General features: G+C 52.3%; 2 protein-coding genes across 2 annotated transcripts; one reads left to right on the forward strand and one right to left on the reverse strand.

Moving 5' to 3' along the window:
- Window positions 1-9,615: 9,615 nt before the first annotated feature.
- Window positions 9,616-13,497, forward strand: LOC127025605 (4-galactosyl-N-acetylglucosaminide 3-alpha-L-fucosyltransferase FUT6-like). Its single transcript, XM_050910665.1, has 2 exons — window positions 9,616-9,647; window positions 12,401-13,497. The coding sequence occupies exons 1-2, from the start codon at window positions 9,626-9,628 to the stop codon at window positions 13,495-13,497; spliced, it is 1,119 nt and encodes a 372-aa protein (XP_050766622.1). The 5' UTR covers window positions 9,616-9,625.
- Window positions 13,498-24,149: 10,652 nt separating this feature from the next.
- NRTN (neurturin) lies at window positions 24,150-26,487 on the reverse strand. Its single transcript, XM_050910731.1, has 2 exons — window positions 26,253-26,487; window positions 24,150-24,598 (listed from the first exon to the last, which is right to left on the reverse strand). The coding sequence occupies exons 1-2, from the start codon at window positions 26,464-26,466 to the stop codon at window positions 24,150-24,152; spliced, it is 663 nt and encodes a 220-aa protein (XP_050766688.1). The 5' UTR covers window positions 26,467-26,487.
- Between the last annotated feature and the right edge of the window lie 276 nt (window positions 26,488-26,763).

The raw sequence follows: 26,763 nt of genomic DNA on the forward strand, positions 1-26,763 counted from the left end.
GGCCTTCTGTATCGTTCAAAGCACTTGGAGGGTGAAGTTTTGCTCTAAAACACTAGATCTTGAATCCCTCTTACTCATGGCTGCCATGGTAGTGTCTTCTTGAGTTCTATGATGTGGGTTCTTGACGAAAAGCCGCCTGCAGCCCAGCATGCTCATTTTACGGCCACCTTCCCTGCCCAGAGGACTGCAGGGCTTTGCATCCCAGTCGGGATGTGACTCATGGGATGCTACAGACCTTGGGGTACCCCAAAGACAAAGCCAGCTGGACCCTCTGTGCCCGAGGAAGAGAAACCTCTGGGAAGATGGTTGAGCAGAGCAGGCTTTGCTCTCCTTGCAACCGATCCTGGCTGCTTGGCCACCCGCCCATGCGGACCCGCTGCGAGAGGCTGGGATGGGCTCAAGCGGCAGCTTCCCCAGCAATTAGTGGCCACTCTTGGGTCTGGGGTCTCAGCAGCCCTGGCTGGTGGTGAGAAAGCTGATGGAAGGCGAGCCACGTCCGCTCGCTGTGATGGCAGTAAAAGTATTTCTGGAGGAGCGCCCTCACCAGAGTAAATTGTTGGCAACCACGCGCTAATTCTCTTTTCATAAACAAAGCGAAGGAGACAAAAGCAGCAGCCTCGGCTGCCTCCGCCTTCTCCCTCTAGCGCAGCGCCTCGCGCCCTTGCACACCCAGTCCCGCATCTGGAGCTCATTGGGGGCAGCTGCTGGGAGGACGCGGATGGGAACCAGCTGAGCCTCCTTCCACGCTGCCGCCAGGTCCGAGCGTGGTCCTGGGGAGGGAGCGTGCAAACGGGGCCCCGCTTGGGCTGGGAAGCTTGGTTCAGATTGACGGTGGCAATCGAAGCATTGAAAAGCAGGGTGGTTTCGTCAACCCGTAAGCAGAAAAGTGAGGTGGCTGCCGTGTATTTTTAATGGCCAAATTAGCTTTAGATTTCCTCTTGGCCATTCGTCCCTCTCAACTAACAGTGGCCAAATGCTGGGAAAACGTGCTGCTCGTTAGATCTTGCATGTGTCCTGACTTTTGTCCTATCCCTGGCACAAACCTGAGATGGGCACCACAAGCAGGGTGTTTCCCTCAGGCTCTGCAAAGAGGTGGTCATCTTGGGAGCAGGCACCTTGGAGCACCTTGGGAGCAGCTTCCCAAAGCTTTGGCTTTGGGAAGTTGTTATTAGAAAGGCCGACTTGAACCCTTTTTTGCAGCCGAGTGTCATTGCAGATGGATTTCTCAAAGCAGAAAGATTTTAGCGGGGTGGGAAGAAAAAAAACCTGTGTGGCCACAATGGAAATGTTTGCATTTTCCTTTTGCAAGAGGAACATTTTCCATTTTGGGGTTGGAAGTGACTTCTGTTTAGAAACTTGAGGACGGCATAGTACAATGCAAAAATAAACAGCAAAACAGCCCAATTTGCTGCAGCCCAAAATGAAGCATTTTGTAATAAATGAAGCAGAGCCCCCTGGTTGGCCTCAAATGAGATCTCAGGAAGTGGGATGGACACCTTGGCTGATCCTTGGCTCTACCAAAGCCTTCCGAGGGCATCTCCTGGTGGATCCTGCCGCTGGTTTTGGGCAGGATTTTGGAGGCTGAGCCCATGGTGCTCACCTGGAGTTACTCTGGACTTGTCGACCGTGTAGAGAAATGGTGTTTTAATCGAGGCTGCGTATAGCAGATGGCAGCTGGGAGCTGTCCCGGCGTGGCAGTGCGCCTGCCCAGCCCCAGCTCCCCGAATCGCTCCCGTTCCATCAGGGTTTGCTTTGTGCTTTCCTGACAAACCCTTGCCGGGGTGCTGGTTTTCATTAGCTGGAGGAGGGCGGTTCGCTGCCTCGTTGGCTCTTCCACATCCGCCCCATCCTTAGGGAAGGCTCAAGGAAATAACTTGAGTCAAGCGTGCTCAGGGAACTCCAAAATGGTCCCCTCTGCAAGAGTCAAATTATAGAGCGGTGTGTCCTGTGTTACTCTTTGCAATCTGAGACCTGTGGTCCTTCAACTGCATCTTTATTTGTTTATCTAGATTTCCTCTGAAACCAGAGATGTGTTGCTAGCATGGTCTTCATTATAATTTTATTAGTTACATTTCCAGCTACTTGTCTATTACATTTTCCCCTTCTAGACCCTCCCCTTGCCTTTTCTTGGGAAAAATAGATGCTGTACATACAGGGGGTCCCTGCCCAAATCTGCTTTCTTCTGGCAACCAAAGTGTGCAGCTGGAGACCTGGAATCGGCTGCAAGCGGGCTGTCTCTGGGGTGCAGCTCAGCCTTTCCAAAGGATGCTTTGGAAGGGTGTGGCCAGCGTCTGGTAAGACCCAATCTTCCTCTTCTTTGTTTTGGGTCGTTATCTCACGCGTGGGGAGCTCCGACGTGTCTTTGCAGCCCCCGAGACACAGGGGTCCTGCCCGCACAGTGGCTATAGCTGAGCCACTGGGTGTGAAGGGGCTCAGGGAGCCGATGGGAGCTGCACGTGCTGCAGTGGAGGAGATGGCAAGTTGCTGCTGGAGGTAACCTCTGTCTCACCCGCTCCTCAGACCAACTGTGCATCCACCCATCAGCCCATATTAGGTACTTGGACCAACATTTGAACCTCAACTTCATCAAACCCAAAGGGAATGACCGCGTTTTTGTCTCCTGCTCTCATGCTAAATGATTTTCAGCCCTTGGCCATTTTAAATTTTTTTTTTTTTTTTGTGTGGAGACCCATGACAGACAACTGACAAATCACCCATAATCCACCTGAACTGCTAAATCTCTCGGTAATCCCTCCCCAGCACTGCTCAGAGGCTGCTTCCCTACAACAGAACTTCTTGGTACCATTAATCAGTGTCTTTGGCTCCCGGGTGCCTCATGGTACGTGTCTATGCAGGGAAACCCTCTCATTTATAAAACTTGGGGACCTCCCACAGTTTCCCATTCCCTGTGACCCTGGTGAAGGGGTCAGTGCACAGAGTAAACTGGTTGAGAGGGAAGGTCCTAATATTTATATGGAAAGCCATTAGCAGGCAATATCTTATCTACCTTCTGTTTTGAAGTGGAGGCTTGGGGCGATGGCAGGGCTACGGGTAGCATTGGAAGTGCCTCTGAAATGCCCCGACATGCTCTGTTTTGCCATCCGCACTCGTGGCTGGGTTCTTAATGTTGTGGGATGAGAGCAGTGGGTGCGGAAGGATTTCAGAGAGGAAAAAAAGAGCTTAGATCCTCACCTGCTGAATTTTAAAGCCAGACAAAAGCTCCCAAATCTACTTTGATACGTCCTGGGTTCATGTGTTTTAGCCAGCTGGTCCCTGTGTGGATGATGTCCTTCCAGGCCCAGCTGGAGGATGGAGTGGTCTTTCCTGGTCTTAAAAAGTATAAACCTATGAAATAGCCGTTGTCTTGTGAACTCCCCTGAGCCTTCCCCAGATGTTGAGCATAGCTTTGAACACAGAGGTGGTCAAATCTTGTTTTCTCCAGTGGAAACCGTCTTGGAGAGCCTCTGTGTTGGATGTAAAAAAAGGCAGGGAAGAAGCGAAGATGGAAGTGAAGATATAGCAGCAGTGAGATTCCTGCAGGACTTTTCACATGAGAGGAGGGGTGGTGACTCCCTGGGAAGGCAGGCACATAGGACACAGGGGACTAGCAGGTATGTGGATGCCGGGCAGGCAAAATGTTGAACTGCAGCACTGTCACAGACTGCATTTCTTTAGGAAATGTGGCAAAAAGCAAACCAGAAACAAACTAAACAATGAGGCAGTGGGATTCCAAGTTCAGTGATGTTTTATTCATAACATCTTCAGCAAAAAGAGCCCTCTGCTCCCGGGCTGCTGTGCAGCTGTGGGTATAACTTCGTAGCACCCTTTTTTCAAGTCCATATCCTCGTAGGATGCTGGGAGTCCAGGTTGGGCTGGGAATGGGAACAGAGGCAGAGACATAATGAAAGTCGTTGGAAGCAGTGAAGCTGTTGGCAGTGGGCAGTTGGCTGATCTCCAGTCGGCAGATTTGTGGTAGCATTCAGCATATAGATTCTGGGCACTTTGTAGATGCTGGGCATAGACTGGGGAGAAGAGCGGTGCTGAAGCAGCTGTTGGGACTCCATGAGCCCTAACAAATCTCACAGCGATTGTCCCTTAGTTCAAAAGCCATCAGGAATATCCAGGCACAGGCTGGAAAAATCTTCAAGGGCAGGGGGAAATTCACCCCACCACCTAGTTCTGTGAGGCTGAGAAAAGCAAATTCCCAGAGCCAAGACTATGGTTGCTCCCTCTTTCCTCTCCTTTCTCCAAGCCCGGCATGGGATGGGTTTGTGTGAGATGGAAGAAATGTTTCTAAACCAGAACGCTGTCTATTGGTAGATACGTTTTCCCACAGCCTCCTCCTAGAGAAACTGATGTGTTATGGTCTGGAGAAGTGGTCCGTGCGGTGGGTGGGGAACTGGTTGACAGGCTGCACCCAGAGGGTGGTGGTAAACAGCTCCTTTTCAGGCTGGCAACCTGTCACAAGTGGGGTCCCCCTGAACCATCGATATTGGGCCCAACGCTGTTTAATATCTTCATAAGTGATCTGGATGAAGGGATCAAGTGTACCCTGATGAATTTTGCTGATGCTACCAAACTGAGTGGGGAAGTGGACACTTCGGAAGGAAGAGCCACCCTGCAGGAAGACCTGGATAGGCTGGAAGAGTGGGCTAACAAGAACCTTACGAAGTTCAACAAGGACAAGTGTAAGGTCTTGCATGGGGGAACACATAATCCAGGAGTGCAGCACAGGCTGGGATCTACCCGGCTGGGGAGCAGCTCTGTGGAAAGGGACCTGGGGCTCCTGGTGGACAACAAGCTCGATACGAGTGGACAGCGTGCCGCTGCGGCAAAGCAAGCCAACAGGATGCTGGGTTGCATCAACAAGGGCATCACCGGCAGAGATAAAGAAATCGTTATCCCACTCTACTCGGCGCTTGTCAGGCCACACCTGGAACACTGTGTTCAGTTTTGGTCCCCGCTGTACAAAAAGATGTGGACAGGCTGGAGAGGGCCCAGAGAAGGGCCACAGAGATGATGAAAGGCCTGGGAAGCCTGCCATGTGAGGAAAGGCTGAGAGGACTGGCTTTGTTGAGCCTTGAGAAAAGCAGGCTTAGTGGAGACGGTATCACCATGTTCCAGTATTTAAAGGGTGGCTACGAAGAAGATGGAGACTCCCTTTTTACCAGGAGTCGCACGGAAAAGACGAGGGGTAATGGGTACAAATGACTCCTGGGGAGATTCCGATTGGATGCAAGAGGAAAATTTTTCACAGTGAGAACAATCAGCCATTGGAATAATCTCCCCAGGGAAGTGGTGGATTCCCCAACATTGGACACTTTTAAGGTTTGGCTCGACAGGGTGCTGGGCCATCTTGTCTAGATCGTGCTTTTGCCCTGAAAGGTTGGGCCAGATGATCCTTGAGGTCCCTTCCAACCCGGTATTCTATGATTCTATGATTCTATGTGCACTAGGAATGATCACTTTTAAAAATCAGGCCCTCTCTCACCCACCAGGGCTGTTTCTATGTTCCCATGTAGCTTTTGTTCTATTTAAGTATCCGGGTCTGTCTATTTGGATTGTTTGTACCAAGATGGATTTCGGAGGTGTTTCTATTTGCAGTTGCTGAAATCCTACCCTGATGCCAATACATGCTGATTACTAAATGCTGAGAAATGTAGGATCTTGGCTCTTGACCTGGGAAAGACGCTTGATGATTTCAAGGAATGGGCAGGACAGGGACAGCTTGGGGGGAGCAGCACACCATGTGCTGGGCTGCTACTGAAGCAGGGAAGGGAGCATAAACTGTCATAGGGAACACAGTTTTTTGCTGAATTTACAGATGCACTTGGGCATGATGGAGACACATAGCACCTCTGATTCCCAAAGCTGATGGGAAAAAATAACTTGCTTCCGCCCCAGAAGAACGCTGGAGCCTTTCAGTGCTGTGTGTGAACGTGGCCTGGGCAAGTGGGGCCATTAGCGCTGGCATCCCTCTGGTGTGGTTCAGCTCTGGGTGCAGCACAAGTAATTGTTTGGTTTGGTTTTTTTTTTTTTTTCTAGAAGGAAATAGCACGTTCTTGGGAATACAAACAGTTCACAACCTTCCTGCACCACTCCCTGCCACTCTCATGGCAGCTGGAGGCTGTGGGGAGCAGCAGTGGGGCTGCCTGGCCTGGGCTCCCTCAAGGAATCGGACCCATGCCAAAGGGTGGTGTTGCCCTCCGGGAGGAGCTGCGGTCCTGGCGAATGCACAGGACTGGTGATATAATATAGATAGAGCAAAACCACGGGGCAGTCTGGGGAGAGACGGTGGTAATGAGGTTTGGCCCACCCAGGGAGGCAGATGGCTAAGGGGATGCAGGATTTGGGGGACTGCTGGTGTTCAGGGCTAGTTGCCAACCCCACGCTCCCATCCCGGTCTCCCTGCTGACATTACAGGGCTCTGGATCAGGCATTGGTAAATTTGTTCTTGGTGGCTGCATCTTTCTGCTCTGCTTTACTGGGCAGTGCCATGAGACCAGTCTAGCCTAGAAGATCAGAAACCCATTGCTGGATGCCAACCAGGGCACATGGTTATACAACGAGGCACAAACAACATGCTCAGTGTCTTAGGACCTGTTGTACATTTGGGGCTTGGGCCCCTCCCATCTCCCTGATCCTCCTCCCTTATATTGGAAACCCACATAAGAAATTTGGCAGGGTGAGAGTTCCTATTGACACTTATTTTTTGTCTGTGCAGGCAAAAAGGGTGAGGGTGATGAAGGGGAGCATCAGTAGTCATCGTGCTTGGACAAGACCTACCCATCCTACCCAACATGCTCAGCTGCATGTTTAGGACTACCACTGGATCCATGCTGGTATTTGCCTATTGATGATCATCTCCCAAAACATTTTTGTTCCTGGAAAGCCTCAACAAAATGTTCTGCAAGAGATGAGCAGGGAGCAGTTGGAGACTGAAGCTGTGAGTGCTGCAGGCAGAGCTCCCTGGTGAGTCTTCGCAAAGGAATTCTGCATTCCTCCCACTGCTTTGCCCTGCTCTTACTCTTTGCAGTCTGCCCAAAGTGACTGGAGCAGGGAAATGTAGCGTTGTTCTCTTGCAGACTCTGCAGAGGCTTTTCAAAGGAATTGGAGGTACATAGAGTCCTTTTTCCAGTTAATTTTAATGCAAACATTAAATGCCTCGATACTAGCAGAGATACATTGCTGATGGGGCTGTAAGACATGTGTCCTGTCCTCTTGGAGTCTCTGTCTTTTCTTGGGACGAGGTGTCTGATTAGATAAATGCTTCCAAGAACTCACCCCTCATCTGTAGCCCTGGGCTATGGCTTTTCCTCGCATGCTACGTATGCAGTGGGAAACTAAATGGAGCCAGGGCACAGGACTAAACACCGTCTCATTATCATCTGTACTGCACACACCTTGGCACGATTTTAGCCCGTGCCAAACAGCGCCCTTCAAACAGCATCTAGACATGGTCCAAGCACAGCCCAGGGCAGAGACCATTCCCAGCAAAAAGCCTGGATGTGGCTGCAGTTGACTGAGAAGCAGTGGGGATGCGAGTCAAGCTGGGTCACTTGGCCTCAGGGACAAAAACTAGTCTCTGGCCCATTTATTTAGTAATGTAGATGAATCCAGTGTGTTTGCAAATCCATCGCTGTGGACTAACTGTGCTTGGTGACCTCTTTGAGGGTAAATGGTCTCAGCCGTTCACCTGCTAGCATCCCTGGGTGAGCGACGTTTGCCCCGTTGGCACAGGGAGTTCAGCCCTTGCATTTTCCTGCGCTCACCTGAGTGAGAGCTCAGCATCCGAAGCTCCGCCGTCACTTGCTGGGTCAGCAAGGGCAGTAACCAGGAAGCTTCTCCAAAACACAGCATTATTTGTCTTCAGATGTAGGGATTACTGAGACTATTCATCATACAAACAATGTCTTCATGTCAACCGCGTTTGGTCCTGCCAAGTCTATTACCTGAAGGGCCCCTTTGTTCTGTCCATGCTACAATCTCAATCAGCTTCTGGACTAGGCAATCTGTCACCGCATGTCACGTGTGCCACGCAGAACAGTTCTCAATCCACAGCTTTGTGACTGTTTTCCATGGCTTCCCCACACCTGCTCATTTGTTTCATTTACATTAATTACCCCTGCTGAGCTTAAGTTCCTTATGGTCCTGGTTTTCACGGGTACAAAAGTCTTGAATTTTCCACCTGCCTGAAGCCTCTTATCTGGTGCTCCAGGATCCTTCAACTCAGGGCTTCCCGTGGTGCTGGGAAACTCAAATCTTCTACAGCCTTGAGTAAAATTGCATCTGGGGACATCTGGGCATGCAGGGTCTTCATTTGTGCTGCTGGCTGCAGAGCTCATGGACCCTCAGCAAGAAAGCCGGCTAATGCCTGAACTTCACGACTGCATCTGCCCTTGTAGGACAAGTTTGTTCTCCTGAGGCTAACCAGCGTGGCTGGGCCATGTTCATGCTAGAGAAATCCTTTTGCCACCAAGGAGTGGCCACATGCACACTACCTCTAGGGAGTGGTTGCTTGCCCTGGCAACTCCCAAACCGCACCTGGGTCACATTTGGCATAGCGCTAGCTGGATCATGCCAAAGCTGGGCCATGGACTGTTCCAAATTTAAGCCTCTAGGTGAATTAAAGCCAGGGCCTGTGCCCTTGTATTGTTGAAGTTACTAGTACAGGTGTAGCCTGTGCCATGCGGAAAGGGCAGGAAATCACAGTTTCTCAAGTATGGAATTTCTAGGCAGAGCAGTTGAATGGCTGGTACCTTCTCAGGCCCAGGTGAGGAGCTGTGAGACCTCAGGCTGCCTGGGTCATCCCGGGGTGAGCAAACTATGAGTTATGGCCCCCATCGCTCATGCCATGGTATATTTTTTGCTCTCACCTGTGCTGGAGTGCTCCCAAGTCTGCAGGAGGCACCTGGATGCACTTCAGGTGACCTCCAACTCTGCCCCAGGAAACAGACACCTGCTGGTAGAAGGCTTGGAAATGTAAAATCTTCCACCCTGTATTGCCCATTTGCATTCCCCTTACCCACCCAAAACACCCCAAACCTGTATTAAAACTCCTCCTGTGAATTTAATTCCAGACCAACAATCCATATTTACAGCTGAATATTTAAGCCTGATAATAACACATAATGGCTTTTTTATATCCCAGCCAAGCGCAGCCAAGCTCGATGCAAGATCAATTCACTCTGGCCATGGCAAACAAACAACCTCTCCGTGTCCACAGACCGTGATGTACAATGCCTGTTCACCTGGGCTGGAGACGTTCCAAAGCACGGTGTGCGGTGCTGGACACAGGAGGGATTCCCCAGACAGTCTTGCTCAAGCACTCATCTACTCTGAAGCTCCTGGTGATTGCTGAAGTCACCAGTCCCAAGACGCACTTTAGCTCGAGATCCTGGAAAGGTGACAAGGAGATGTGGCCTGGCGTGGCGATGAAGGCAGCTGTGCCATGAAACCCATTAGCTGGCAGGGGGACTTGCAGACCTGATTCCTACACCTCCACTCCATGCCAGCTTTGCCCGTCCTTCCCAAACAGAGCTGTCCTCCTGAGACACAAGGTGGAGAAGAAAGCATATCACAAGCAAATCCTGTGGATTGAGACGCCAAGGAAGCAGACTAGCGCATGTGCAGAGGTGTTTTCAATGGTAAGGTATGCTTTAACCACAAGTAATGTCTGGGCTGCTTTATTGACTGTTCCTTAATTTGTCAAAGAGGAATCTGTCCTGGCTTTGTTACAGCTTTTATTATTGGGTGACATGTTTCTGGTGGTAGCAACTGGCATGCACAGCTCAAGATACAGAGGAACACCTGGAACACGCTGCCGATCCCTCCCTGCCTCTGCCCTCTCCTTTCTTCTTCTCTTTTCCTGGTTGTGTCATTCACTTCAGTGCTCACCTTCACGGTGCACTTTCTCACCGGGACCAAGCCCGGAGGTGAGTTGCAACAGTCCTTTGTTTTTTCGATAGTTATTGGAGGAGGAACCTGACTCGGGCTGCGAGAGAGAGGCACCAGGTACAGGAGGGGGGGGTCCTGCAGACATCTGTTTTCACCTCTGATTGCAGGGAGGCATTGCTTCCCTCTCTATTTTCTTATCATGTCTGCCAGTAGTACAGGTACCGCTGATATACAAGATAAGAGGTGACAGGTGCCACACCCACCAGCTTTTGCTGGAAATCCTGTTGTCTGGGGGGATCTTACAGCTACCTGTAAGACCACAGTGGAGTGCAGGCTGGTAGTATATGGGTTTCCTTGTCCTTAGGTCAATGTTGGCATGCAATCAAGACTGTCCTGTTAGACAGTCCTGATTGATTACTGCAAAAGCAGCAAGACCTGGGCTTTGGGACACAGACAGCAGCCCCATGCTCTTAGAGACCACAGCAAGTGGATCAGTAAAAGCAATGGGGTTTGCAGACCTGACAGACCATGACTATTATCTGGTACAGAGGAGCAGCCAGCAGGATTCTGGTCATAAAAGCGCTGGTGGTGGTGCTATGACAGAGACTGTTGGGAGTTGGAGGGGTGGTGGTCATACAGGCACTGGCGGTGTTGAGAATGCTGTGGCTACTGTTCACAGGACACTGAAGCAAAAAACACAGTGACAAACAAGGCCATTAGTACAGATAAGCTGTTTTGAAATGTTCAATGAAGTCATCAACTGAAAGACAAGGAAACACATATAGCACCAGCATGCACACCAGAATGGTTTACAGGTAGCTGTCTGATCCCCCACAACCACGGGGAAAGGGAGCTCCCACACCAAACATCTCTGTGTGACACTGACATCAAAATCCAGTTTGTGGTTCATGGGCCCATTGGCCCGTTCTTCTGGTTTGTGTCATCTTTTTGGGGATCCCCTTGGGGTCTTTTCCTTATTGCGCCCACACACATGTTCTTCTGAAGTTGACATTTTGTTCTGGTTCTCCATGTTTGCAGACAGTGTTGCCTGTGTCTTGTAGCTCTACGCAAAGCCTAAAGTGTGCCCCCGTGCTCCTGTCATCCTGCTGGGCTGGGCTCAGATGCAGGGACTCGTCTTTGCACGTGACAGGATTTGTGCTGGGGGCCCCTTGGTAGCTTCCTTGGAGGGGTCTGTCGCTCCTGGGCATGTTCTGACTTCTCCATGCCCCCCCTTTTGGTACCCCTCTGCCCTCATGAAGTTTCTGCCCACCCCAGACGTGGTAAAGTGGGGGACCCCAGCCTGGCCATTTTATATCTATGTTTTTATGGCTATATGTTTTTGATCTCTATAGCTTTATAAATATATATATAAAAATATATACACAGCTATACATATATAGAAGAATATATAAAACAGTGTATCTATAGCTAAATTTAAAAAAAAGTACATATTTGTACACTCCTTTATGTATACTTCTATATATTGTATAGAAGTACAAAATATATATAAATGTATATATTTTTATACATGAGCATTTCTCCGTCCAAAGGAGACAGGCAGCCAATCACAGGGCTGCTTCCTGGTCCGAAGGAAGTGGGCAGCCAATCACAGGGCTGCCTGAGAACATGTGGGGCAATGACACTGTCAAAAGTGGCAGTCTCCCATGGGAGAGGACATGGAGGTCCTTTTCTGACGTACTTCAGGCTACACTGGTAGCTAGTCCTGCTAGCCAATCACAGGGCTGCCTGAGACCATGTGGGTATGACGGTGTCAAGAAACGGCTGTCAGCCAATCACAGAGCAGTATGATGTTTAAAAAAGCAGGCAGCTCCCTGCCATACAATGGTGGCACCCTGTCCTAAAATGGCGGCCAAAACAAAATGGCAGCCCCATGTAGGTAGAGGCCTTCCGAGTCTGATGTACTTCTGGGTAAACGGGAAGGGGTGGCTGCTCTTGCCAGCCAATCACGACAGAGCACATGACCGGAAGAGGGGAAGTGACTTCCAGGCCCTAAGGCTGCTGGGAGGGGGTGGGATTTCTGGCAGAAGCTGGTGGGTGGGGCACCTGTCACTCCCCCGTGTGTCTGTCAGCGGTGCCTGTGGCCCTCCTGCCCCTTCTCAGATCCCTGAGGTCACAGGCCTCCCCGTGAGGGAGCAGGCCACCGCGGGTCCTGAGGAACCCGCGCCAGGCAGCTCGTGGCTCTTCTGGGAGATGAGGCGGGGGAAGAAGGGCCTCAGCGGGTGGTGATGGAGGGAAGCCTGGGGTCTATGGAAGGGTGGCTGCGCCCTGTGGGTCAGCGTGTGTGTAAGCGCCTTGTGTATGGCGCTCTAGAGGCGACTTTTCTTTCTGCAAAGAGGCGGCTGGAGGTAGATGCACTTCAGGTCTTCACGCTGTCCCCTGCGCTCCTGTGTGTACCTCCCTGCCAAACTGTGTACCCAGAGCCACCTCCCTGCTGGGGTCGGTGTGCACCCATCACTCGTCGTCCTGTCTGTGGTCTTTGTAGATCCATTCATGGAGCTCGTGGAAGGGAAGAAGATCTCCTGCAAGAAACTCCTCACCTTCCTGCTCTTCAGCTTCATCTTCAGTTCCTGTCTCTTTGTTTCTCTTCATCAGTTCAGGACTTCTGAGCCAGAGCATTACAATTCCAATCCCTCTGCACAAACAGCCCATGCTGGAAATACCAGCGCCCCACCAAATGGTGAACACAGGCTGACCATCCTGCTGTGGAAGTGGCCCTTTGGGCACCACTTTAACTTCATAAACTGCTCGGAGCTCTATGGCATCCCGGACTGCCATTTCACCGTCAACCGCAGCTGGTCCCAAAAGGCTGATGCTGTGATTATGCATCACAGGGATGTGTGCGGGGACACGGAGGGGCTGGCCCAGCTCCCCAGACTCCCATCCCAGCGCTGGATCTGGTTCAACCTGGAGTCCCCAAGTCACTCTCCAAACTTAGGCGCCATGGACAACCTCTTCAACCTGACCATGTCTTACCGGAGAGACTCGGACATCTTCACCCCTTATGGGGAGCTGCAGCTCCTTGGCCAGCCTCAGCCCCTCAGCATCCCACCCAAGACCAAGCTGGTGGCCTGGGTAGTCAGCAACTGGAGAGCAGGCTCCCACCGGGTAAAGTACTACCAGGAGCTGAAGAAACACATTGCTGTGGACATCTATGGGCAGCACCACTTGCCCCTGCCCTGGGACAAGCTCCTTCCCACTGTATCCCAGTACAACTTCTACCTGGCTTTCGAGAACTCGCGGCATGAAGACTACATCACCGAGAAGCTCTGGAGGAATGCCTTGTCCTCTGGCACAGTCCCTGTCGTGCTGGGGCCTCCTCGAGAAAACTACGAACGCTTCTTGCCCCCCGACTCCTTCATCCATGTCGATGACTTCGCCAGCGCTGGGGACCTGGCGCAGTACCTGTGGGAGCTGAGCAGGGACGCCGAGAGATACCAGCGCTATTTCCAGTGGCGCAAGTGGTTGAAACCCGTGGTGGGGGCTGGCTGGGCTCTGCATGTCTGCAGAGCTTGTCACTTCTTGCAGACGACGGAGGCCAGGTACCGGGTTGTGCCGGATCTGTCTGAGTGGTTTGTGTAACTGCTGTTTGCTCAACTCTCTGCTGCGCTGCAATCTTTTTGTCCTTGCTGGCGGGTTGCAATTTCACAGGATGATTGAACTTGATGGAAATGGAGGGACAAGAGGAGCTTTGAAGCGAACAAGGACAAGGACGCAATTATGTGTTTGTATGTCTTTGTCTTACTGGAGAATAGACTGTCAGATAGAGTAGTACGTTGGGTTTTTTGTTGATCTATTAGTTACCTGAACAACTTATTATGCTGGCTGCAGCTTGGGCTTTGGAGAAGTTCACCTTCAGTCTCTGCAAACAATTCTGGATCAGCTCCACAGGTTGGAGAGCCGAAGCAAGTGGCCAAGAGGGGAAGGTGAAACAGCAATACCTATCATAAACCTGTTTCAAGGACTTTGTAGTGCTTGAAGGGGCGGCCACACCATGAGGCTGCCTGCTGCTGCAGGAGGAATTGGCGGCACTCCTCTCTCCCAGCCCCACAGCTCCAGTCCTGCCCTTGGCTCTGCCTCGGGCTCTCCCTGACTGCCTTTGGGGCGCTGCATCAGGATGCTAAATGGGCAGAAAATAACTCAATTTATTTTACAAGGCTGTTTTTTGGACAGGTTAGCACGACAGTGTGGGTTTGAGGAGGGGTCTGACAGCAGCAGGCTGGTGCAGGTAAGGTGTGGGGTGCCAAAGATGCCCCTGAAAGAACCATAAGTTTTAGTGCCTGCAGCACCCTGTGGCAAGGAGACACTCAGGACAGGCACATGATGAGCTGCCTCCTCCTCTGTGCCTCGAACATCGCAACTTCTGGCATCGGCTGATGCCTCTAGGCCACGTGTTTAAAAAACAGTGAATAATTGGCCTTTATTGAGCTTCCTGCTGCCGTTCAGGTTGTATCACTGGAAATTGTTTCCTTTTCAGGTTGGGGAGGCCCATTGCATGGAGTCGGTGGACACAGCTGTGCCCTTCCAGGCTCCCTGCCAATACCAATTCAGTTTGTTTTCCTGACTGCTACTGATCCTTGAGCTGAGCTTTTCAAAGGTCTGTCCTGACCCCAGGACATTTCCATGAGGAAAATCAGCTCAGAGTCCAGGAATGCATACAGAGATGCAATTGTTTTCTCCATCAGCAGCGTTTAGCAAACATTTCCAAAGAATTCCCTCTGCATTTCCTCCCGCAGTCATTCTGTAGAAGGACCATCAGCAAGACCTTGTCTTTAGCATTGCGAGTCCCTTATTTTCATTAGCAACCTTTGCCATCTTTGTTTTTTCTCTGCTTTGCAGATTGGTTGAATACATTGATCAGCACAAGGCTAAGAACAAATCCTTCACTCTGAAATCTGAACCTTTATCCCTCCCAGCTTTTTCCTGTCCTCCTAACAGTACCTGTCTAGATGAGACCTTCCTGAGGCTGCTTAGTTTCTTGAAGAGCCTTTGCTGGACCTTAGCGAACCCCTTTGGAAATTCAGGTACAAAGATGTGCCACGTCTTCTTTAGCCATGTGCTTGCTGGCTGCTTCAAAGAACAGCAATAAATTTGTGCGGCATCAATTTTTATCACCAAATAATTGTCCATGCTTCTGCCTCTGCCTTGTCTGCCTTCCAGCACACACGTTTCTCCTCCTTTAACGTGTAGCTCCTGGGATCTCATCAACTGACCCTGGTGCTCTTCCCGTCTTTAGAGCCAGTTCAGTTGAGAGCAGCTGGAGAAATTTAAGATTTTAACACTACTGATTGAGCCGATATGGAGGTGGATAAGGGATAAATGATATTCTGCAGGTGAGCTCTATGAACAGTCTCTTCCCATCAATGGGTGGCACTGGGGAGCTGGGATGGATGGTCACTTGTTTCACTGGTCCTGCTAGATTTGGAAGATGATGCCTGTCCCTGGGCTAAATCCTTCCACCTCGAGCCTTCCATTGGGAAGACTTCAGCTTTGAGCATTGGCCTCCAGAGCTGCCTTTTTCTGGCATTGCCAGCAAAACCAATTACAAAACAGAGTGGTTGATTAAACTGAGCAGCGACGGAGCACCGCATGTGGGGGCATGAAGTCCAGCTGCTTAGAAAGGGTGTTCCATTTGAAAAACCAATTGCAGATTTCCAGGAGCTGCTAGAGACGACCCATGTTGCATGAACGCAGCCAAGAGGAGCTTGCTCTTGGCTTTAGCCAATGTCAGAAAAAGTCTTCCCAGGAAGAAACCACAGCGTAAAGCCCCATGAACATGTTCAGTTCACCTGAAATATTTTTCTTTAGCCTGTTTTGAAGGGACGTACTGCAGGGAAGCGGAGTTCCTGGGGGGTGGCAGTGCAGGGTGTGTCGGGGCAGGGCTGCTGTCTCCAGGGGCTTTAGATGCCTCTTGCAGCAGTGGGTGACTGCAAGAAGTCCCCAGTTTTCTCTTGCCAACCTCCCAAGCCCGATTCCCTTTGCTTCCAAGACCTGGAGTCATTTAACACCTATTAAAAAGAGACGAGTCCCGTAGGTTTTTGGACTCTTTTAACTGGGGAATGGCAGCATCAGGGTTATCGGTTCTCTCCTTTTGCACTTGAGCCTGGGGTTATTTTGGCAGGTCAAGGCCAGCCAGGCTCGTCAGCCTCATCCCCCTCCTGGGTGCAAGGGCTATTTGGGGACCTGGGTGAGCCTTGGGCAGAGCAGCAGGGGTCTTGCTGACTCCGAGGCCGGCCAGCCTTCAAGGCTGCAGGAGCAAAGGCAAAAGAAATATGCAGGGGGCAGATTTATGAATGCTGACCTCACCCTCATCCCCCAAATTGTGCTGCAGCCTTCGAGAGGGCGACCAAAATATGAATTTTAGTTCCGCTGAAGCATTCGGGGCTGAGTAGACCATGGGATGTTAGGAGCTTGCACCCAGCCAGGCTTAAGGCATGGTCCTTGAGGAGGGGACGTGGGGTTGGCAGGACAGAAATATATCGCATTAAACCTTCCCCTCCTCTAAGCGGCGGCTCGGTGCTGCCGTGGCCTGCGGCAGGGATGCCTGTTGGCGACACGGAGCCACACACAGGCTGATTTCGTTAGGGAATGGGAAAGCTGACACCGCACTTGGGAAACTCTGTAAGGGGGGACTTCGTCGAGGGAAACATCTGGATGGCTGCGTCGCAGGGGCCCGGGGCTGGGAGACCGCGCTGAGAAGTCACAGTCTGGCTTTTCCCGAAACACCGGCGCTGGGGTTTGCAGCCTCCTTGCCGAAGCGGATTCCCCCCTCCACACCCAGTTGGAGATACCAGCACGAGGGGCTGCTTCAGTCCCTTGCAGAGAAGATGTGAAAACACCCCATTTGCCCCCAAAGCTCTCGTCTTTGTACCCAAAGGTGGTAGGAGGCAGGCTGAAGCGTTCCCAGCTGATGCTTTTGGGCAGAGATGGTCCAAAAAGCAGAGAAGGGGAGAGCTTTACAGGGGTATTTCCCCGAGAGATGAGAAAGAGCCTGCTCCCCATGGGAAACCAGGGAGACAATAAAGTTGAAAATGGAGTTTTTGGAGCAGTGTCTGACTTCTGCTCTCCAGAGACACCAGGGCTGGAGGGGAGCCAAGAGGAGAGGCAGAGCCTGGGAGAAACACAGATCCTCACCAAGCCCGGCTCAGCAGAGCTTTGCATTTGGGGAAGGGAAGAGAAAAGGCTCAGATACACCAAAATCCTGAAAACAGCAGCTGGAGCCTTACAAGCTCCAGAGTTCCATCATCACTGGGTTTGTCCTTCTGGGTGTGTGAAGGTGCCTGAACTGACCCTGTAAACTCAATTATTTCCAGCTTTCCTGAGCCTACGGGCAGATACCCCCCGTGCTTTGGAAACCTGCTCCTCGTTCGTGTTCCTCCCCCTGCACTGGGAGGGAGAACATGAAACCATTAAGACTCCGTTTTCTCCACGGCTGTCCAGCACCACCGAGCTCCCTCCTTCCCTTGTGGCAAAACCCCGGCAGCACCTGAAGCAACGAATATTGTTCCCGGGCTTCACATTTTTGGTAGTACTCCTTTGAATCACTACCAGAGATATTGGGAGAGAAATCACCATATATATGGGTTTGGGTTTGTTTTTTTTTAAGACTTGCAAACTCCACACTCTTGTCTTCACTTCTATTTTGTGTTTTCCAGTTTGAAGTCGGGCTGGGTTTATTTTCTGACGGCTTTTCTTACTGGGAGGTAATTTTGAGAAGCTCAAACTGAGTGGTGGGGTTGAGCACTCTCAGCATCCCATTTCCCGCCTGTTACTTTTTCCATTTAAAAATGAACAAATGAATACAGAACGTCATTTGAGAGCTGGGATTTTTAAGCTGGGGCTTTAAAGCAAGCACCAGCCAGTGAAAAAGTCCCACTTACACTATGAAAGTTGGCAATATGCACCTCATCTCCAAGAAATTGCACCCAAAATCATCCCCGGCCCAAGCCCGGCAGCATGTCCTGGCTTCATGCTGTTGCCTGCAACCGTTGTTTTCTTTCTATTTTTTTTATGCTCTTGGAGGAGTCAGATTTTCCAAGCAGCCCTCTCCAATTTGTTCATTAAAACTTCAGTTTGTCCTTTTTTTTTTTTTTTCTTTTTTTTTTTTTGGACAGGCTGGCAGCAGGATCGCAGCTTTTCTTAGTTTCTGGAGTGCACGCGCACACGTACACACATGCAAGCACGCGTGTGCACATACGAAGATTTATGAGTCTCAAAAGATGCTTCATAAAATATTTACAAAGTGGAGCTTCGAGCGTGAATGTTTGACTCGGCCACGAGCCGTCCACGGCTGTCAGGCCTCTGGGTGGCATGAGGGGGAATATAAACAGACCTTTTTTTCCATTCCCAAAAAAAACGACTATAAACCTTTGTGGTTCAAAAGCATTTTAGCTGCCTTTCCCCCCCCTCCCAAAGTTGTTCCCCGCTGTCCGGTGCCAAGCCTGGCAGAGCAGCGGGGCAGCTCGCTGGCTTCGCTCGAAATGGGATGTTTTGCAAACAAATGCAGGAGCTTGTACCCACTCTCACCATGACCAGTAGATAGTTTCAGCCTATTTTTCAGTGGGAAAAAAAAAACCTCAACCATATTTTTCTGGACAGACTGGAGCGGGGGGTAGTGCTTTCAAAGGACAGGGGTGCAGGCATTTCCTTGCATCAGGGACACTGATGCTCTGCACGTTAAATGCCATAATGTGCGTTAAATGGGGGTAATGTGTCTCAAGACGGGGTAATATGTGTTAATTGGGGGTAATGTGTGTTCAGTGGGGTTAATGTGTGTTAAATGGGGGGGGTAATGGGGGTTAACTGAAGCTAAGGTGTGTTAACTGGGGGGTAGCACATGATAAATGGGGGCAATGCACGTTTAAAGGGGTCAACGTCTGTTAATTGGGGTTAACGTGTGCTAAAATGGGGCTTAAACAGCAGGTCACCTCTGGCCTTTGTACTCTGCGGAGCTACTGGAAACCAGTAGCAGGGAGAAGGAGCTGGGGTGGGACTGGTGCGTGTGCGGCGGCAGCGTTGGTGCCAATGCTTCCATTTTCCATAGCTTTGAAACATGTTTGTGTCCTGAACTTGGCCGGGCTTTCAAATTGCAACATTTCACCCAAAACAAAATATTAACCACCATAATCATCCCAATAAGAAGAGCAATGAAACCCCAGCCAATGCCTGCTGCTGACTTTGAGAAGTTTTCCCTATAAAATAAAATATGTTTCTGACCTCATGGCTGCTTCCAGAGGAGCAACTGAAACTTTTTTTCTGGCTGACCTTATCAAAACCTTGCGTTTTCTTTTCCTTTTCCTTTTTTTTTTATGTGATTTTGCCAGAATTGGCATGTCTTTGAGCCAACCCAACTGGAAGCGCCGTTACGAGAAGGGGGCAAAGATCGTTATTTCTGTGGCTAAACCAGCCCAGAAAATCAAGCCAAGCTCCTGCCGTCCTTCAGCCTGCAGACAGCCAAATTTCCCATTTCCCTGGCCATCCCCATCCCCATGCTGGGGACAGAACATCACTCTACCATCGCCTACTCATAGGCAGCAGTGAAAGACGATAACCAGCGAGAAATCAATATAATCCTCCTTTTATTTTCACTTTGTTGTGAGTATGTAACAGCATCACACCCGAGTTTATGTTTGTTTAAAAAAAATAATATCATACTGCATTTTTTTTCCCCAACGTTCAGAATAAATGGTAAAAATGTAATAAATGTAAACTGCACTTGGCACCATTTGGATCAATAAATAAAATTAAAAAAAAAAAAAAGAGAGAGAAAGAACGCATTACGTAGATGGCACACTATGGTATCTAAATAAATAACATAAGTTACTTCGAATAAATAGAGAGTATCTAAAATATAGATGCATTGCATCAACTTCTGCAGACGGTCGGTCAGACCCGACAATCCCGGAAGGGAAATGGGTTTATCCGGATGGTGCCGAGCGGAGCTGTGGGCTGCACCATGCCCTCCCACCCTGCTCCCGCCGACGGCGGTGAAACAAGTCTCCTTTTTTTCCTTTTTTCCTTCTTTTTTTTTCCCCCCTTCCTCTCGGGCCTCAAGTTTGAGGCTACGCCTTGTTTAACCAAGAACGAAAACATGTGGTAGCCCTATTTACGAAGGGAAGAAGGCTGAGGTTTTGAATACCGCCGAAAAATAATTTGTCTTGATAAATTGGGAAAGTGATTTCTTCCCAGCAAGTTTCTGGACCTGTTTAAATAAGGAACGCTCCCTTTGCGAGTGCTTTCATCGAGTGGAAACAATGATGTTAGACCCATTTCCCCCTCACAGATACCAAATCGGGAGTGAGACCATGTCAGCAAATGGGATCCCAACCGATGCGAGGGACGGGTGGATCCGAGCCAGAGCCGGAGCTGCGGCGCTTCGGCCGCACCGGCCAGTGTTACACAAACACAGGCGCGTACGTATATAGATGTGTATAGTAAAACACAATGAAACGTCCCATAACTCATTGTCGGAGAGCCGGGATAACATAACACTCGTATTTTGCGCTGTCACAACCACGGGAATAGTTTTAAACATCTCCTCGTGTTTCCAAACCTCCTGATCTTTCAAACGCTGAAACACACTCATCTCCTGGGGAGCGATGCCACTGCAAACAGCAAAGCTGCAGCAACAGAGAGGCAAGCTGCAAAGAAAGCAACCTAAAAACACCCCCCCGACAGATGTTGCACACTGTTTATTATTATTAACATTAAATAACGCATGGGATGATGAGGAAGGAGCCAGATGAGATTTTGCTGTAGCTTTGAGTAGGGAATTTTCCATCCTTTTTTGCCCTTTCTGCATTGTAGACATTCTTCCGGACAGCTCCAGCTCCTATTACAGCAGAGAGGGCTGTAGAAATGGAAAGCATTAGGGAAATATCAGCCTTTCTATTGGAACCACATTTCCATGCCCAGGCGGCAGCGAAGCGGCGCAGGATGGCACGGGTCGAGCAATGCTCCTGCAGCGGAGCCGAAGGAGCTTCATGCAGAAGATGGGCCCCGAGGGAGACGCACGAAAGAAGACGTGCAAGCAAAAGCCATCTTTTGGCCACCGCCGCCATGCTCCAGCTGACCCCAAGACCTGGGCAAGGAGTTTTGCGGTTGCAAATCCCAGCTGCAACCCAGCTGCACCCCAAAAAAAAATAAGCAGGCGCAGAGTGCTCGGCCGCCATGCCGGCAGCGGCAGATGTCAGGCACTTCCCCTACACCTCTGCACAGGCCGGTGCTCAGCTGCTGGCAGGGTGAAAGAAAAAAAAAAAGAGAAAAAAAAAAAGATTAATTGGAGCTATTCATGTTGGTTTGTAACGCACGCATTGCATCGGGTTTTTTTACCCCAGCGTGCCTGTTTTTTGGGGGTTGCAAGCTGGATTTGTGCTGTGCATGGGTGCACCGGGGGGTGATTTGCAGCTGGAAGGTACGAGAGCGGGTCTGGGGTGCCCGAGCACCCTCCATCTGCTCCCGAGCCCCCTCGCCTCCCCGCTGCTTCCAGCAAGACCCTGGCAAGAGGAGGGTCCCCTTGGGCTGGGAGAGCCATCAGCCTGCTCACGCGCTCCGCTGGGTGTCTGCAAATCACAGCACCCGAAATCCCTAGATATTATAAAAAATTTCCCAAACCAGGGTGCGAACAGCCCCTTGGGGAAATGCAACAGCTCCGACATCTCCCAGCCACCTCCTTGGGCTCAGGGGAACACGAGCAGAGGCAACTCCAGGAAACCTGGCTGCAAATCCTCCTCCCGTGGTGCCTGGTCCTGCACTGCTTCTGCAACACCTTACCCTGCTTTATTGCTCTAGGTCCTTTTTTTTTTTTTTTTTACTGGAGGCTTCTGCAACAAAACTAATTTTAGTTTTATAGTAGTGAGAACTGGAAAGCACCCAAGCCCTTGAGAGTGCAGTTATTATTATTAGATTTGGGTGCGTTGTTTTTTTTTTTTTTTTTAAAGTCAAGAGTGAGCCGCTTATCTGCCGTGAGCACGGCGCGGCTCACGCTGACGGCTGCCCATCTGCTGTCCCCATCCTGCTCCCACTGCGCATCCCCCCGGCTGCTTTTTTGGGGCCATCTTTTTAATTTCCACCCAAACTCTCCCTCGCTGTGCTGCAGCACCTTGCAAGGCTGGTGTTTGGAGCTCCGTGCACCTGCAGCGTGGCTCGAGTTTGTCTGGTCTCGGCAGCGTTTGCATCCCCGGGGTGCAGGTTCGCCAGCCCTCGCCGGTTCGCCAGCGTGTGCAATGCCCCACGGACGGGTTTCGCACCCCGCGCCCACGGCTGTGCCTTCTCCCTTTCCCAACAGCGAGGGGAAAACTCTGTGTTACAGAGTGCAGGCTGCTTTCCCGGGGACGCTGGGTGCGTGGCCAGTCCTGCTGAAGGATGGTGTTTATATTGCTTCACTACATCCTGGCTCCGCTCAGCCAAGAGCGGCGTTTGGATGAAAAGCAAGAAAAAAAAAAAAAACAACCCACCAGCCCGGCCCTTTGCAGAGGTCGGGAGTGCTGCTGGTCGCCCACGGGAGATGCAGGGGGAAGAGCTGTCTCCCATCCCAAACCGAGCTGTCCCATCCCGGGGGATGCCAGCCTGCTCCCCGAAATCCTGCAGCAGCATCCCTCGGCTGCGGGGGTCACCCGTACAAGCACTCCTCCTCATCGCTGCCGCGCTGGGATGAAGGTGCATGGGATTTTTTCCCCCGTTTAGCTGGACTGAGGAGCTGGGACGCCGTTGCAATCGGGGGGCAGCAAGCAGAGCATTTTCCCTCGCGTTGGTTAATGCCCAGGACATGACACCAATATTCTCCTTCTGTTTATGATTTGCTTTTTCTGGGAAGAGGGCCAAGGGGAGAAAACCCATCAATCCCAGGCAACAAATATAGCCTGCCCAGAGAATGCAAAAGTCTGCAGTCTCATTTATTTCTCCGCAGAGTAAACAAGAGTGACACTGCTGTAAATGCGAACCGGAGCCAAACCCCAGGCCTGAGTCCCCTCTCCCGCACGATTCAAGCCCTGCCGAGGCGATGGGCAACGCTCACGTGCCGCGGCCGGGAGAGCTGGCCCGGCTTTCGGGGGATGCTGAACCGCGGATGCTCCTGCCCGTGCTGCAAACTCGGCGGAGGGCGGCGAGTGCCACAGCTTCGCTGGTGGCCTCGTGAGGCTCTGTCACCTCCCTGGCGGTGGCAGGTCTCCAGCCCAGCTGCCCGCAGTGGGGGACGGGAGGTTAATCCAGTTACTTCAGATTATCGCGGGTTTTAAGAAGAAAAGCCCGGGGCTGCGGGGAGCGAGGCGATGGCAAAGGGAGCATGAGCGGGTGCAGGGAGCGGAGCCAGAGCCTTTCCCCTGAATGCAAACCACTGTCGGTGCATCTCTGTTCGCAAACATGGGGATTTGGGGTGCCCAATTGCCCCTGGCAGTGCAGGGACCCCAGCACGGCGGTCACAAAACCCTGGCAAACCCCCGCACAGGGCAGCTACAGACTGCAGGGCTCAGCCCCCATCCTGGGGCAGCACGGGGCACCCGCAGCCATCTAACGCACCCCGCACCTGTAATGCACCCCGTAACACACACCGTGTATGCCACACACCCCGTAACACACTGTGCGTGCAGCACACCCTGTCCAGTACCACACACCACCGGCACCACGCCATATGCAGCAACACCTGCGCAACACCCCCTGTGCACAAACGCACCCCCTGTGCACAAACAAACACACCGCCTGTGCACAAACACACCGCCTGTGCACAAACACACCGCCTGCGCAGCGCCCGGCGCGTGCAGCGCAACCTGCACCCATCATCTCTGCTGCGTGGGGCACACCCTGTGCAGGGGACACCCCTCTGCCAGTAACGCGACCTGTACGTGTGACACGTAACGCACCCTGTGCACGCCCTGCACCCCGAGCGTAGAACATGCCCTGTGCATGTTGCACACCCACTGCCACCCTCCAGGGGGGGCTGACAGGGACCCCTGGGCCACCCCTGAGGGGGGGACAACAGCCACAAGCAGCCGTCACCGCTCCAACAACCACAGCCTCCACCGGCACCGACAGCCACGTCTCTAGTCCTGTGCAGCGAGCGGGACGGCGACGCCGAGGGATGCACCAGCAGCTCAGTCTCTCCTCCTCCAGCCAGAGGTCTGGGGCCCGTCCCTCTCCCCCCGCCGCAGCCCCCGGTCCCTCTGCCTGGTGGCCAGCGGGGTTTTGGGGCCGGGGCATCGCCTCTCCCGCCCGCTCCTCCCGGGGGGGGCCCCGGCCCTTCACACGCAGCCGCACTCCTTGGCCGAGAGCTCGTTGACGGTGTAGTAGCGGTTGTAGGCGTCCAGGAAGGAGACGTCGTCGTCGTAGGCCAGTGGCCGGCAGCAGGGTCGAGCCCGGACCTTCTCCTTCTTGATCCTCCTCCTGCTCTTCATGCTCTTCAGCGAGAGGTCGTAGCTCCGGATGGCCGCTTCGCAGGTGCCGCTGCAGTAGCGGAAAAGCACTGTCTCATCCGACTCGTAGCCCAGGCCCAGCTCGCTGACGCTCACCTCCAGCTCCTTCAGGGCGCAGGGTTTGTGGCGAGCGCGGGCGCGCTTCCTGCGGCTGCCCGCCCGGGGGAAGAGCGGCAGCTCATGGCTGCCCGAGTTCATGGCCTGGCTGTAGCGTTCCACCAGCGCCGAGATCAGCTGCTGGATCTCCCCCTCTGTGTAGCTCTCCAGCAAGCTGCTGTCTGCAAGAGAAGGGGCGGACGTTAGCGGGTGTCCCCCGGGGGTGGTAGACGTTCCCCCGGGGCGGGTGGCTGCCCCCAGGATGGAGGTCGCCTGGGGCGGGTGGATGTCCCCCCAGGCTGGAGGTCCCCCAGGGTGGTGGCCATCCCCCGGTGCTGGCTCCCGGCTCCCTCCGTGCCCGGTAGCAATTGCAAAAATTGCAAAATTCAGCCCCGCAGCCCGACAACGCGTGGCTGAACCGCAGCCTCTCCCAGAAGCCGTCTTTGAGATGTGCACAAGGTGCCCGAAGGCTTTAAAACCCAAACCCCAAGGCCAGAGATCCCAGTGGCCTTGGGAGCCCCAGGGTGGGCGCAGGGCAGGGGGCTGTGGCCAAGCCACCCCCAGCCCGCGAGGGCAGGAATGTAGCAGGGCAAAAAAAAAACCCCTTCCTCCCCTTTCCCTCTTCTGCCTTATTTTCTTTTTTATTCCCTACCAGCTGTCCCCTGCCTGGAGCTGTCCCGAACAGTCCCTGCCACTGCACAACATCAAGTGCATGCTTAAAAGTCAACTATTTAGAGGGGACCCCCCCCTCCCACACAATTAACTCCTGCCATGCTCATGGTTTCCCGATGGCTGCGGCCGGGGAATGGGGTAGCCGTGCTTCTCCGGCATGGCCAGATGCTGGCACCGCGGTTGGGATATTGAAAGGACGAAGCGCCTGCAAAGAGCATCCTGGCAGGAATTAAAGATGCCAGTGCTGCTCCTTGGTGGCATCACCCCGATGTGCAAAAAAAAAAAAAGAAGTGGAAAATACACCTGATCCTGACCAAGAGATGATGCTGCAGAAAAGTCGCGATGGGACTGGAGAGAAACACCAATAAATTTAATATTTGCACTGTTTCCCTATGGCCTGGGTGGCAGGGCTGCCCCCAAGACCCCTAGGCCAGCAGCCAACATGCAAACTGTCCCCGACAGCCGCTGGCAATGTCCAAGTCCCTTTGTCCTAACCCTAAAGCTGGGGTTAGTCCAGCTCAGCGCCGGCGGAGGCACAGGAAAGATGGAGGAAAGCGTAATTTGACAGCTTGTCATCGATTTCCAAATTTCAACCCAAAAAGAAGTTCTTCTGGTTTGGAATCAAAACAAACATGCCGGAGATTTTCAGCACGCTGCCAGTGCGAAGGGGCAAGCGGCGCTGCGGGGGAAGCCGCTGCCTCCCCGCAGAGCGGAGCCGTTCCCCCTCGTTTTCAGCTCCTGTTTGACATTTTGCATTTGTAAAAATAGTGCAGAAATAAAAAAAAAAAAAATTGAAAAAAAAGCACATTTGGAGCTAAAAAAGCAGCTTCTTTGCATTAAGATGAGCTGTTTGCGTTCAGTTTCCCTACGTGGAGAGCTGACGTGCTTGCACCAAGGTTCGGTGCCCAGCGGCTGCATTTTTGTAGGACCCCTCGCTCGCCGCCCCGAGCCCTCCCCGCTGCACCCCAAGCTCCTCTTTAAACACTCATAAAGGGGATGCACAGAAGCAAGACGGGGCGGCGGGGAAAGCAAATGGGGAATAAACCCGCCGGGCTGCGTCGGGCTTTGCTTGCGAGCCGAAAGCGTGCCCTGCTGGGGTTTTGGGGCCGGATCCTGCGGGCGCGGGAGGGACGGTGGCCCCGGGGCAGAGGCGCAGCAGCTTACACTGGGAGAGCAGCGAGCTGTGGCGTTGCAGGGCCCGTGGGGATCTCCGCGGAGCCGCCGGCAGCGAGGAGGAGGAGGATGCCCGTGAGGAAGACGGCGAGGAAGGCAAGGGGCTGTATTTCCGGCTTCCGTTGAACATGTCTCTACAAACTAAAATGGATAACATGGAACTGAGGAGCATCGATGCAATGGCTGCAAACTTCCATACCTTCATCTTAGAGCAAGTCAGAACATTGAAACTCTGCAAAACAGGCAAAACAAATATCCTTATTACACGGCCTTCGCCCGTGGCCCCCTCTTCCCTCCCCACATCCCCGCGGCTCCGGCTGGCTGACCATCTCCCGTGGGACCACCAGCAGCCCCTTGGCTCCATCTCGTCCCCTCTGCCCTCCCGAGACTGGTCCAGTGTTGCAATAGGGAAACTGAGGCACGGAGATACTGGGCTGCGCTGCAAAGGGGAAATTGGCCACGGCGGGCGAGGGCGGCTTGAGGCTGGTGGTGGCAATGGGGA

The sequence above is a fragment of the Gymnogyps californianus genome, chromosome 24, assembly GCF_018139145.2.
Source record: "Gymnogyps californianus isolate 813 chromosome 24, ASM1813914v2, whole genome shotgun sequence".
Lineage (NCBI taxonomy): Eukaryota > Metazoa > Chordata > Aves > Accipitriformes > Cathartidae > Gymnogyps > Gymnogyps californianus.